This window comes from Haliotis rufescens, unplaced genomic scaffold (assembly GCF_023055435.1).
Source record: "Haliotis rufescens isolate VD_foot unplaced genomic scaffold, xgHalRufe1.0.p SCAF_9, whole genome shotgun sequence".
NCBI lineage: Eukaryota > Metazoa > Mollusca > Gastropoda > Lepetellida > Haliotidae > Haliotis > Haliotis rufescens.
The window spans coordinates 8,899,983-8,914,168 of record NW_025964383.1 but is presented as its reverse complement, the minus strand read 5'-3'; the positions used below and the strand labels follow the sequence as shown (position 1 = coordinate 8,914,168).

Sequence of the window (14,186 nt, the reverse complement as noted above, 5' to 3'; positions counted from 1 at the left end):
GTTTAAATAAATATCATATCAAGACAAGGCTTACTCATTCAGAAAACCTAAATCCCTTTCTCGCGTGACTCTGACTTTCAAACGCATGACGCTCTGACAATTGATGGACACAGGTTGTTTATCCTGACCCGAAATGCGTTAAGTTCTCTGTTTTTATGTTGTTGGAACGGTTTCACTGTTACCGTTAGATAAAAGTGATGACATAAGGGCTCTTGCGTGTCTCGATTTCCATTCTTTATATCGTCATATGACTTGTTTTCATTCCTTTGCTGAAGTGGTATGTCTATTTTGACAGCAGGAGGCTTACAACATAATATATTGGACAGGACGAGTTAAGGGGAAGTTGCAAAGGGTAGAACACAGTCTTGTAGATATTTTTCACGATCATACATGTCATCACCAAGCAACGTTCCCCCCATATTACGGAGCAAGGTAGAGCAGTAGTTAATAGAAAGAGCAAGGACCCACACGGTCGGGGTAAAATGGCGCGAGGCTGTCATGACACACGTTTACCACAACCACATATTTGTTGGCTATTACGTCAAGCATATGTATCTAGCATATCTTGGAATCCCAAGGGTTTGGAACACAAAATATTGTATCAGTGCGAGGGTACTAGAATACTCGTACATGTAAGTACGTGGATCGATGATCATGATATCAATCACTGGACTGTCTGGTCCAGACTCGATTTTTTACAGACCCCCGTCATATAGCTGGAATAGTGCTGAGTGCGGCGTTAAACAACAAACAAATCTTGCTTAAGGCATTGAATGCTTAGCCTCCGCAACCATGTGTAAATTCCATGCATGTCGGATCGGGTGCTCAAAATTTCAAATGAGTTTGAATAGACTTTGAAGACAAGCAAGAACTGCAACCATAGTACGTGTGGTTTTGGGTACACTAGTTTGTCTTCCATCATTGAATAATATACATATCGAATCAATGAATGGCTTCTATTTCTGAATGTGCCCAATTAGAAGAAAAACATGCATAGCACCCCATAATCGGTTATGTTTTGGACATTCAAGATTCACAACAATCTTCTTTGTCACACACCTGTGGTCAGAAACCCATTTGAGATAACTGGTATCAAACATGTGTGAGATCGAATTCCAGGCCCGTGGTTGTGGACTGAATGGTGATGACCTGAGGTCAGATCATGACGGACTACGTTCCTGGTCGATAATCATTGATAATTTACTCGTGCTTCTGTCGAATTATTATCTACGTGTGGTAAACATTATGTTTTGAGAGTATTAACCCCGGATGCCACATATATGTCCCTCCTCATCAACCTTTACTTCGAAGTCGAATAAAGTTCAAAATACATCAGGCACACTAATATACTTCACAGTTTGGAATTCTGAGGGAAATTCACTTTTCTGTGATATCATCCACTGTCACATCAGGCAAATCACAATTACTGAAAGTGACCTCTGAAAATCTGTGACTCTGATACATCGTAAATCTCGTCATTTTTTTATACATTACTAAATCACCATTCACGGCGTTAATTGTTTACTGCTTGTTTAGAAATCTAAAGAAAAGATCGGATATTTACTCGAAGAATCGAATATAAATAATAGCATATCAGTGATCGCGGTTAGATATCTATCTTTTTTTCATGAAATACACCAATCATACTCTGAAACGTCGCCGATAAGCCTAGAATATACATTACAATGACCAGGTAAATTCAACAGAAATCGTAAAAGTTTCCGTCCTGTGTGACGCAACGAACAACGCACAATCACGCACAACGACACGGTATTTTCTCAAAATTGATCTTGCTTACATTGAAAAACATAAATAAAAATAACAGTACGCAGATTGTCTGATTGTTTCTGATTATTTACATGACATATTTATATGCTAGTATATGCGACCCCTTAATCAACGTAAATCCTCAGAAAATCCCGCGTACTGTTGTCAGTGAACGCGCCATTTTGTCAAGGTCTTGTCACCGGTAGTGATGTCATATTAAAAAACAAACATTCTGGTACATATTTGGAAATTTCTTTGAGGTGAACATTATTAACTCGGCATCCAGCGTGTTCTTTGATCTTATCTAGCTTCCAATATCATCATCGCGTTGCTAAGATATGGCGGAAACTTTTTTTTTGTGGTCAAATTATTTATGAGCAGTAAGCAGTACGTCGGATGATGTCACTCATGACGGTTGTGTTGTGTATTAATGCGCCACTGCGATCATGAGAATAGATAAAATGCATCGATTCGATGCTCAAAAGGTGAGATTTTAGGGTGTTTAAGAAACAGATTTCTGTACTCGTACCTATCAGATACCATTGATCTCACAGCTCTTTGTTTCAAAGCTTATCTACATTTTGAAACAACTCGTAAAATAAATGGTATTCAACAGACATTTGTGCAATAATCACTATTTATGTTCGCTAAATGACTGAAATATTGTTCAATCTCTAGCAAAAATGTAATCGTGTAAATTAAGCCCTTCCCAACACATTACTCGATACATTATGACATTGACTACATTCAGATAAAGAAGAGGGATTCTAACGTCATTTGAATTTGTAACGAGGCTTGACCAATTCGTCACCACTCGCCCCTTTCCGTAAACTGCAAGAAGACTCGTCCCCCTATCGATGAATGTTATCTATGAAAATACGACAAAACAATCAGAATGCTCGTATGATTTCAAGTTGTTCGTCAAAGAATCCCTAGAAATTATTTTTGATTTTACATGTTTTTTATCTAAAAATATACCCAAGACACAGTTAAATGTGTTCAATCATACTGTATACTTCCGCATGTCCCGATGTGCTTTAATTTGCATCTGAAATATATAAAATAGGTGGGGAAATATATGTGAACCATTACGCAACGAGTTGACAATTGTTTTGGGTATGCCCGTTTTGCTCTAAGAAGGAACCTGGTCGCATAAATGGACACGAGAGGGGCACGATCGCTATTCGGCTTGTCCCGGAATAACACGAGTTGGTCACGAATGAGCTTGACCCTCAACCTGTAGCCTAGTGGTTGAAGCGTCCGCTCGTCACGCCGAAGACCCGGGTTCGATTCCCCTCATGAGTACAATGTGTGAAGCCCATTTCTGGTGTCACCTGTTGTGATATTGCTTGAATATTGACAAAGCGGCGTAAAACCAAACTCACTCGCTCACTTAGTGAATACAGACGTAATCGCCTCATTCCCCTTGTCCGTGAATGTCAAATGTCAACGTCTTTGTTTTTAAAACATATTTATTCACAAGGAGTGAACGGGATTGGGGGACAAGTTCTTCCAACTTAGAATGCCCTCTCCCTGGTATTTAAAAAATATTCACAATTTCAAATTCAATATATATGCATAAAACGTAAAACACTATAGATGAGAGAGAGAGAGAGAGAGAGCGAGAGAGAGAGAGAGAGAGAGAGAGAGAGAGAGAGAGAGAGACATTGTTGAATGAACAGTTCTTTACACGAATCTTTTAGTTGTACATATATAATGTTGTACTGCCTTAAATATAGCTTCATTTTCTGTAACAACGTGATCTGCATTGCCGTGTAACAGTAAGTGTACATCAATAGGTATGTTATGAACAATATTTTTAAGGCTGTTTAACATAATTTCACGCTGATGACTAAACAATGGACATTCCATGAGATAATGATATGCATTTTTCACATGTATTCGAACATGTACAGTTCGGGTGATCTTTTATACCAATTCTATATAAATCATAATTCAACTGACTGCACATGTATCTCAGTTTTGTGTGTAAGATATTATATTTTCTTTTTTCCATAAGCGAAGTACGCAGGTGACGTGGGGTGGTGCTTTTGTAGCGAATTTTTAAAACAAGAAATCGTAGAATTTCGATCTGATAACGGAATAGAGTTCCACAATCGGATAGACGATGGGTAAAAGGATTCACATGAATGTCTTAGCCTTGTGAGAGGAACACTGATGTTTTCAGAGTTTCTGACGCATATTTGTTACGTCTTTGTTACGTTTGTGTGACACAATTGTACAATGTTAACCCTTTTGTTCTCATTGTCCATTTCAGACGTTGAAAATAGTTATCAAGCCAAGACATCAACAAATTCTTATCACCATAACAAGATATTATTCATAATACTTTCAAACTAATCATATCTGTTCATGTTATAGATTTCATTTTGATTGAGACATCAAACAGTTTCTAGCACGCTAGTTACAAATCAATTATATGAACTCATTTATTTTGTCTTTTAACATTTAAAGGGCTCAAACGAATTAGGAAATGTGGGCTTCAATAAAAGGAGAAAACGTAACATTGGCATCATCCTGTCAGAGGAGTATCACGTGGCTTCTGTTTGACTGCCACGCGACCATATATCACGAAGGCGGGGGACGTGAAAAGTGACTTTTCTCGTAAATAATATATTTTGGTTTGTAACTTTGAAACCCAATTAGTAGAGAACAATAGCAGTGTAAGTTGTGGTGGGTTTGATGTTCTGTTAGTGCTGCTGCGGTATTATCACAGCTGTGGTCACCACGAATAGGCTACACATACCCCATACGGTATGTTTGGGAATCGAACCTGGTGGATAACGTCACGGGCGAACGCGTGCACTACTTGGCTAACTAATCGACACTCAAAGTGCCATTTGGCTGTCGATTAATGAGATTTGTTTGATATACCGTGTTGACTCGGAACACTTAAAACATTCGTTCTTCAAGTTGATGGTGAATAAAGGAAACTCTGGGACATTGGTATACCCTTTATGGTGAAGTGTTTGCTCCTGAGGATGATGTCTAAGGTGTGGATGCACCATATGGTTGCAATTTGTAGACACCCGTTCTCGTTCACATTAGAGGCACAATACTATAGGCGAAAGAATCACTGGTAAATTCACGCAGGTGTAACACATTTCACTCTGACCACGTCAGATGGAGCTCACTTTGGTGCATTCCCACAATATATGAATTACATCAATTTATGTTCTATAGCGCAACCTAGCGATAAACCTAACGCAGATCAAAGCCCGTGCATTTTTTTAATAGCCTTGTTATGAAAGCGTTTTTTGCTCTCCAGGATGAGGACCAAGGTTTCCATGCACCATATGGTTCAATTTGTTGAAAGCTGTCCCTGTGGTCCCCGGTCGTGTTAGTGGTGCAATACTGTAGGCGAAAGTCACACACGAAATGTAACACGTTTCACACACACCACACAGACCACAGCAAACCGTTGACGGTTACAAGAAGGATTTTGTTTATTTGTCCTTCATGTACATCCTTTTTGTTGTTGTTCGATGTCATTGCGGTAAACCTGATGCAGATCTCTTGATGTGAATTATGATTCTGAAGCAAAACCCGTGAATTTATTGAAATATCTTTTATGTTCAGAATGGAACGACACAGACCCCATGCCAGTGATGGTGTTCGTCCATGGAGAGTCATATGAAACCGGAACCGGAAATGCGTACGACGGAAGTGTTTTATCAAGTTATGGTGACGTCATAGTCGTCACCCTCAATTACAGACTGGGCGTTCTTGGTAAGTGATTTCTTATCTTGGTTTGTTATCTTGAGATATCTGTTTTGTACATGCAACAGTTGAGTGAGGTACTTTCCATAGCTAAGTTCCTACCTCCATATATATTTTGTCGTTTGAAGACACCGGGGAATATGTTACACGCCCAGAGGGAATTACAGCAATAGAGGATATTTGATTCTTTTATTAATGGAGACATATGGTGTTTGGTCTTAAATATGGATTATTAGTTCGCTTTCGTCCTGTAAATATCATATATCAGGAACATAAAATGGTGAGCATTAATACATGTTTTCTTTGTTCTTGAGTTTGTTGTGTATGGCACGGACATACGGATATACACGAGCCTAAAATAAATCTTTATCATACATGTTATTTTAAAGTTAATAACGCGGGTTTCAATCTTTAGCAGAAACATTTAATGACCATTTTGTCAGCAGAAAAAAACACGCGTACATATCACAACGTGCAGGAGCTATTAATAAAACATTTTTTGGAACGTCACTAAAAGGCATTCGTTTATTGAGCAACTTGGCATTGCAGTGTTGTAGTGAGCTATTTCAAAGTATTTTTTGCTCGGTGATCTCATTTGTATTTTTGTCGGATCGGTTTATGACATCAATAATGCTGTCCGTTATATGATAAAAATAGGGTATCAAGGTCACGATGACCTTTCAGGGTAAATATAGTCGTGTTGCCTACATAATTCAGGACTTGCAAATGCTCTCTTTACCATGGAGGGTAGCGTAGTGGATCGAGCGTCTGTCCGAAGAGGAAGGACAGGTCGGCTCGGAGTGTGAGTTTACTGTCTGAGTGGGGTATTCATGATACACTGCAGCAGGGCGTCTCAGTGGACCGACACTGTAAACACTGACTAGCACACACACACACGCACGCACGCACGCACACGCACACACACACACACACACACACACACACACACACACACAGATATGCGTTATGTGTATCATGTCCACGCCCTCATTGTGGAGTGAGTGAGTTGGGTTTAACGCCGCTTTTAACAGTATTCCAGTTATATCGCGGCGTGTCAGCTTAATGTTGTAGGAAAGCCCGAAGTGATGCAGGTCTCAGACGTTTACCACTTCGGTGAAACCCACGAGCACGGGTATGGTGCTGACAAACCTAGAAACATAATCGGGCGAACCGGGATTCGAACCCACGATCATAGGTATCTGGCGTGCCCAAGGGACGCAACTCTGCACAGCGAATCGCGGCGCCTTAGACGTCTGGGCCATCCGTGCTAACCGTGCTAAGTAGCTAACCGCTGCCCTTGACGAAGACATTTCTACCCACACCTATGAAACATAAGCATCCTGTTGTTTTCAATGCAGACTTGGGTTACTTAAGATATGATGCCGTTATTTGACCCTACAGTGACCAGCACAATTTGTAGTGTGTGAATGCCTTAAGTGAAGGGGGGGGGGGGGGGGGGGGGGGGGGGGGGTTGGGATGTCATGGTCATGGTGTGGATTATAAAGAACTGTTTCCAATAGGATCTAGGAATTCGTAATTTCCTGAAATGAAGGAACAGGTGATGATAGCTGACGGATAGGTTTGCAATGTTATATTGATACGTGTTCACCTAGAAAAGATTTTGGAGGCTTCATGCGTCCCAATTGCGTGGATCGATGCTCATGATGTCAATCATTGGATTGTCTCGTCCAGACTCTATTATTTACAGACCGCCGTCATATAGCCGGAATATTGCTGAGTGCGGCGTTAAACAACAAACAAACAAGCTACCTTCGTCACGTCGGATACATTAATCTGTCAAGACCCCCTCGGTGTAAGGAGACTGTATCCTCTTGTAACTGAAAAAAATACCTACTTGTCTTTCTTCAGCAGGGACAGGCTGCGGAGAACAAATTGTGTTTCAACAAATGATTCAGATAAAGAACACTGCCTAAAGCGCTAATCAGCATGTTGATTTAAGCTCTGCTTTTCATCATGTAATGCGAATGAATTTATCATTTGCATATCGTGCCTCAGGCTCTTCCTGTTTTGCCCTGACACAAGAGTGATTTGATCTTGGCATGCCACTTAGGCAATTTCACCAGCATTGCTGGAGCAGTGTTTGTACAATATGCCGAAATAATGTTTACGTAAATGGTTATAACGATTTACTTGGAATAATAGCCAATGTCAGAACCAAGAGAAATACGACTACAGTTCAAATGGGCTGGGTTAGCCAATTTCTATGAGAGCCCTTTGGCGCAGTCGGTCATAATTGATAAAGTTTAGCGTTGTGAGCAGTTCGTGAATTCGAGCGGTAGAAAAATATCCGCTCAGAATTATCCTTGTGCTTTCTTTGCAACCGAACTGAGACCAACCGTCTTCATGAGACAATTGCCAGGAATATCTTCATAATTCCGCCTTGGGAACAAAGGTCCGAGCCAGAAAACTATCGATGGGACTCGACGAATATAAAAACACTTCCCTCGGGCCGAAGACGTCGGGATAAGAAGGGAAATAGTATTAAAGATAGGTTGGAAAGATGTTGCCAAACAATTGAGCACGTTCCTGGGACCGTTTGCAAGTTCCAAGTCAAGAAATGAAAAGGCCAAACGCGCACTGCGAACAAGAGTCCATAGCCGAAGGCTCTTAGACCCGCAGATGCAATTTTATTCATAGATTCCAGGACTCGCGTAGGTTCGAGTTTTATTGGGGGAAAAGTAGAGGTGATAGCTGTACCTCTGAGCGAAAACATTAAAGTGCGTTTCCGATACTGTGTGTTGAATGTCTGACCTCGACGTATGGGCAGCTCCGGAAAGGAAATGTATTGAGTCTTTGACCCTTTGGGTGATATCAAGAATCGAGGGTTTTTTGGGCGGATTTTTTTGCTTTTGATGAAGATGCAAGTATTGCGCATGTATGTTTTCTTTCGCTTCTTCCCCGTATCACAGGCCAACTTAATATTGTGCAAATACAGGGGGTTAATATATTCATATGCAGTGGAATCGCGTTAATGACTTCGTCGTTACAGTCTTACATTGTCATTGCGGATAACTCGAAGTCGTTTTGTATTGTCACTACGGGTACCTCAATGTGTTCGAGTTAATGGGGTTCAACTGTATTCGTAATACCGGTAATTGACTGAATACTGATGCAACAAATAAAGATACCTTGTAAGAATTTATGACATGGATAATTATGTGTATTACAAAATATCCTGATATGACGAACAACGACGTCCTGTTCTGTCGTTAGGTCAGATCGATATATCCAAAGCTCGTTATTCAGCTTGGAAATAACGTTATTTTTCCGCTATTAAGGCTGCAAATGTAATTTGTTATAACCGAGTATTCGTTACATGCGACATCAGTATATCCGGACGAGTTACAAAACGAAAGCACATATCACTGATAGCGTAACCTTGTAGAGACCACATGACGTCGTCATTACATCCACGTTCCCCCGTGTTAATGTTCTCGTCCTGGCACACTACCAAGGTAGAACTTACAAAAACAGGTTTATTGCCCCCACGTGACAAATTGTGAAAGAAAACCTCAATTAGATATGCAGTAAGAAACCAGCATTGGCATTAATTAGGTGGTAAATAATTTTTATGTTTGGATGCCATATTTTGCTCATATTTCTGTTGCTTAGCAGTGTTGTGTAATGTCCTTAACGACTCCCAGGAGGACGAGTGATTCATTTACTCTCCTTATGTACGGGTGGTTCATAACAACAACGCGTGTTCTTTATTTATAATGGGACATGTACGAGTGTATGTGAAATGTGTGTGTCAGTTTCGGATTGTATATGCTAATAGACACACTTAGCTGATGATATCATTATTTTTCATATTGTGGTATTTAAGAAGCTGATAATAATACTTATCGTCCTAATAATACTCCCCTCATCCATGATAGTGAGTGAGTTGGGTTATACAGTATCCGTTCGGTTCGAACAGTATACCAGTTCAATCACGGCGGGACGAAAGTGACGCAGGTCTTAGACGTTTACTACGTTGGTGAAAGCCACGAGCACTGGAAACTGGAAACATAATCATTGTGAACCGGCTTTCGAATCGACGATCATGTTACAGGCAGGCCTAACCCCGCGTATCAAGGATATTGTTTTACTATGCATAGTGTCGTGTTGTTTCAAGTATTTGTATTATCATACATCTTCCATGTAGCATCCGGTATGAACCAGATATACCGTTCTTTACTTTACATCAGTAATCATGCCAACAGTGCTCTCACTAGTTGTCCCACAAATGTCAACCCTTCATATTTCAGGTTTCTTTTTACTTGACATCAGTAAACATGCCAACAGTGCTCTCACTAGTTGTCCCACAAATGTCAACTCTTCATATTTCAGGTTTCTTTTTACTTGACATCAGTAAATATGTCCACAGCGCTCTCACTAGTTGTCCAATAAATGTCAACCCTTCATATTTCAGGTTTCTTTTCACTTGACATCAGTAAATATGTCCACAGCGCTCTCACTAGTTGTCCAATAAATGTCAACCCTTCATATTTCAGGTTTCTTTTCACTTGACATCAGTAAATATGTCCACAGTGCTCTGAGCTAGTTGTCCCACAAATGTCAACCCTTCATATTTCAGGTTTCTTTTCACTTGACGTCAGTAAACATGTCCACAGCGCTCTCACTATAGTTGTCCCACAAATGTCAACTCTTCATATTTCAGGTTTCTCTTCACTTGACATCAGTAAACATATCCACAGTGCTCTCACTAGTTGTCCCACAAATGTCAACCCTTCATATTTCAGGTTTCTCTTCACTTGACATCAGTAAACATATCCACAGTGCTCTCACTAGTTGTCCCACAAATGTCAACCCTTCATATTTCAGGTTTCTCTTCACTTGACATCAGTAAACATATCCACAGTGCTCTCACTAGTTGTCCCACAAATGTCAACTCTTCATATTTCAGGTTTCTCTTCACTTGACGTCAGTAAACATGTCCACAGTGCTCTGAGCTAGTTGTCCCACAAATGTCAACCCTTCATTTCATTTCAGGTTTCTTGACGACAGGAAACCAGGCTGCAATGGGGAACTACGCCCTTCTGGACATCACACAGGCTTTGCACTGGCTTCGGGAAAACATCGCCAGTTTTACTGGTGATCCTCAGCGGGTGACATTGTTTGGTCACGGCCATGGGGCCGCTCTCGTCAACCTGCTGATGTTGTCGCCATTTGCGTCAGGTGGGATACGGTTTGACGGCTTCAGCTTTTACGGTTGTTTAGTATGCACGCACACATATAAACCACATACAGATGTATGCCTCTGTATGCCTCTGTATGCCTCTGTAAGCCTCAGATGAATGTCTTCCACAGTTATACTATAGCAATCACTCTCCACTCACAATGTATGTACTCAATACCGTGGCATGGCAGATGACAATCACATGGGAAATCGACTACGGTCTTCTTGTTTATATTTAATTACCATTGTCTAAAAACGCAAGCATATAAGACTATAAGCAACGGCATGTTTTTTATTGACCTTCCATGTTGGTTTGGATAAAATACCAGACGTCTTCACGCATTTCGCCATATAAGCATGTCATCGTGATAGAGTTGTGAAATATTTATATATAGATATTCATTGTATGATCTTCGGTTGTACTAACTGGAAATACAATACGGTAATGAATACAATCGGTTTATAATTCCATATGAAACTATATATTTTGCGGAAATATCAAACGGGTTGGATATATCGAGACGGAATGTTTTCGGTCAAATCTTCAAAATGTTCGATTTTACATTCTTTAACCGAGGGAGCCGAACAGTAATTTTTCACAGCACATCCATCATGTCCGGCGATCAAAATAATGTTGTAGGGTAAAGTCTGGGGACAAATTAGTTTTTGTCATTTTCTTCTGGAATAAATTATTCATGACACTATTTTATGGATTGTAACTTCTTTCATTCTTTGTCACGACGTTTCAGAGCTACTTCTTGCTCTTTCATCACGTGAATGCTCTGAAACGTCGTGACAAAGAATAAAAAGAAGATGCTATCCATAAAAAGTGTGATGTATTCATGTTCTCCCAATTTCCATGTCAAAGACAACAACTTATTCTTGTTTATGTAGATTACTTAACTGAAACGCGGTATTGATGACTCTTCTTCTTTACTCTTCAGAGGCAAATGATTTGTGTATTGTGCGTGTTGGTAACGTAACCCTAGATTCTCAATAACTCTAGACACAATAGCAACATGACACCTATCGCTGCGTTACTACCAGTAGCAGATGCCTAAAGAAATTAACATATGCAGATCATTATATTTTCATTGTGAAGTTATCGATGCCACACAGAACAACATGAAACGTTAGTGACATTTACAAATCGTAATCCTACTGGGTTACCTATAACGATCATCATGAAGATTGGGGTTAGCTGCTCAAATCTTATCAATAATCTTATCAAGTTTATAATTTGTTTACTTTGGTAAAATTGTTTATGTTAATATTTATATTGATATCAATAACGAAAGTGATTTTTTTTACACAGATACACAACCCATGCTTTTCGAAAGAACACTTGAGCATTAATCTTCAGTTACCTAGCTGTGTTTGTCTTATGGGCGACTAAGGGGATCGGGTGGTCAGGCTCCCTAACTTTTTGGATGCATGGAATCGTATTCCTTTTGCGTAGATAGATGTTCATGGTATGAATCATTGGATTATCTGGTTCAGACTCTATTGTATACAGACTGCCGTCATATAGCTGGAAGATTGCTGAGTGCGGTGGTACAACAGCAAACGAACAAACGTACAATGAAATGAAGGATAAACTATTCAGTTTCTGTACTTGTGAACATCAAAATCAAAAAGTGAAATCTATATTAGGATACATGTAAGAAAATACAGCAGTGATACAGATAAACATATGTAACTCATCACATTCAATTAGCGTTACAAAATGTGTATGTTTTATTTTGTTTAGGCCCATTTGAACTTTAACACACATCAGAATCAGTGAATTAATACAGTGAAACCATAGGCTACGGGTTTCGGCCATGTTTAATCTACATCAATCCATACAATGCTTCTTGCAACATCGTTCATCTATTGACGTCCTCCTAAATTAGCAAAGTGCGTGGCCTTCCGAGCTGAAGAAGTGATGAGAGTAACACATGATGACAAACTGTCAGAATTCATAGACTCCAGAGTCTCCCACAATTTGTTTCGGATTCCTGACTACTGTAACGTATCCATCGGAGGTCCAACATATTTTCACTGAGTGTTGCCTTAGCTTTCTATTGAACTTGCGATTGTTTTAACATTTTTTAAATCCAAGTGGTCAGATTTAATCTTGTTAGAATCCCAAAGGGCCAGATCGTACACCCCCAGAACATTTGCATGTACAACGTTCTTAATGTGAATTAGTGTGATACCCAAAACAATGTATCCTGGAAATTAGGATGATTTTTTGACGTGTCCGTCATCATCGCAGAATATGCCGAATCCAGTTCGTCTCAGGGGTTAATCAAATGCAATTTGTTCGAATTAACGTCAACTACTTGGTACCTTCTTGATCAAATATTTAAAATCAGGACACGCGTATGGGAATGTATCTGTTATCTTCTATATACATTTGGGGAGGTGGAGTAGCCTCGTGGTTTAAGCGTCACGCTGAAGACTCGGGTTCGATTCCCCACATGAGAACAAAGTGTCCCCCGCCGTGACATTGCTGAAAGATTGCTAAAAGCGGCGCAAAATCATACTCACTCAATATACATTTCTCTGAAATAAAAAGAATTGAAGTCAAAATAGCTACTTTAATTTGACAATAATTTACATAATGGTTCTGAAATATATAACCCTTTTTGCTTCGATTATAAACTTCTGAACATCCGATTGACGACACATATACCTTATCCCACAACGACAGACGTTAGCAATCCCACCCAAGCCATAAGCATTCCTACATCTGTTAAGAAAAGGATAACATTTGCTTTGTCAATGCTGCAACTTACTTCAATCAAAATACTGATGGGAAACGCACCACACACTTACACCTTACAATATACATGTTGTTCTATTCACGTTGTAAGGGAACAATGTATATGTTGTACGACATTTTATCCAAATCGATACATGACAGTCTGGATATTGAGCTTGTCTATAGAAATGTATTATGCTGAAGGCTGTTATTGTGAATGTTATTTTCTCGTCTATATATGCTCAATATGTATCTGTATGAACATGTAATTCGCTCTCGAGAGACATGATATCCTTAAGAGAATTATGATTCGCGTGTATGATCTAACATGAGCATGCTTAAGAGGTTTAACTGATATTTTAGTATATCTAACGTGGCATATTCTGGCATTAAGTCGTGATGAATACATTGTCCACTTTGTAACATCATGTTATTTGCTAATATCACATTATGATCAATCACAATCAAATTAAATATACAGTTTATATTTGATGGAACCAGCGTCCTGACATCCTCACGCTTACATCAATGACAATGCCACGACTCTGGTGTATACCCATTATCCAAAGTCCGTTTCCGTTACGGAGTAAATGAACACTTTCAGTATCTCATCTATTTCTCTGTCACTTTCAAACGTCTGGCCTGTTCGTCATTACACACAATGAGGAAAATAACACCATTAGACGGATGCATTTACGTCAAACCTGTTTTAATACCTGACCATGA

The 14,186-nt window shown here is 39.6% G+C and overlaps 1 protein-coding gene across 3 annotated transcripts in view; it reads left to right on the top strand.

Moving 5' to 3' along the window:
- The window catches only part of LOC124148577 (neuroligin-4, X-linked-like), a 139,463-nt gene that overhangs the window by 94,485 nt on the left and 30,792 nt on the right, over positions 1–14,186 (top strand). For all 3 annotated transcript variants that reach the window (XM_046519729.2, XM_046519728.2, XM_048390735.1), the window contains exons 2-3: positions 5,368–5,517; positions 10,525–10,710. In XM_046519729.2, coding sequence (XP_046375685.1) covers positions 5,368–5,517; positions 10,525–10,710 — 336 coding nt within the window. The remainder of the gene's footprint in view (positions 1–5,367; positions 5,518–10,524; positions 10,711–14,186) is intronic.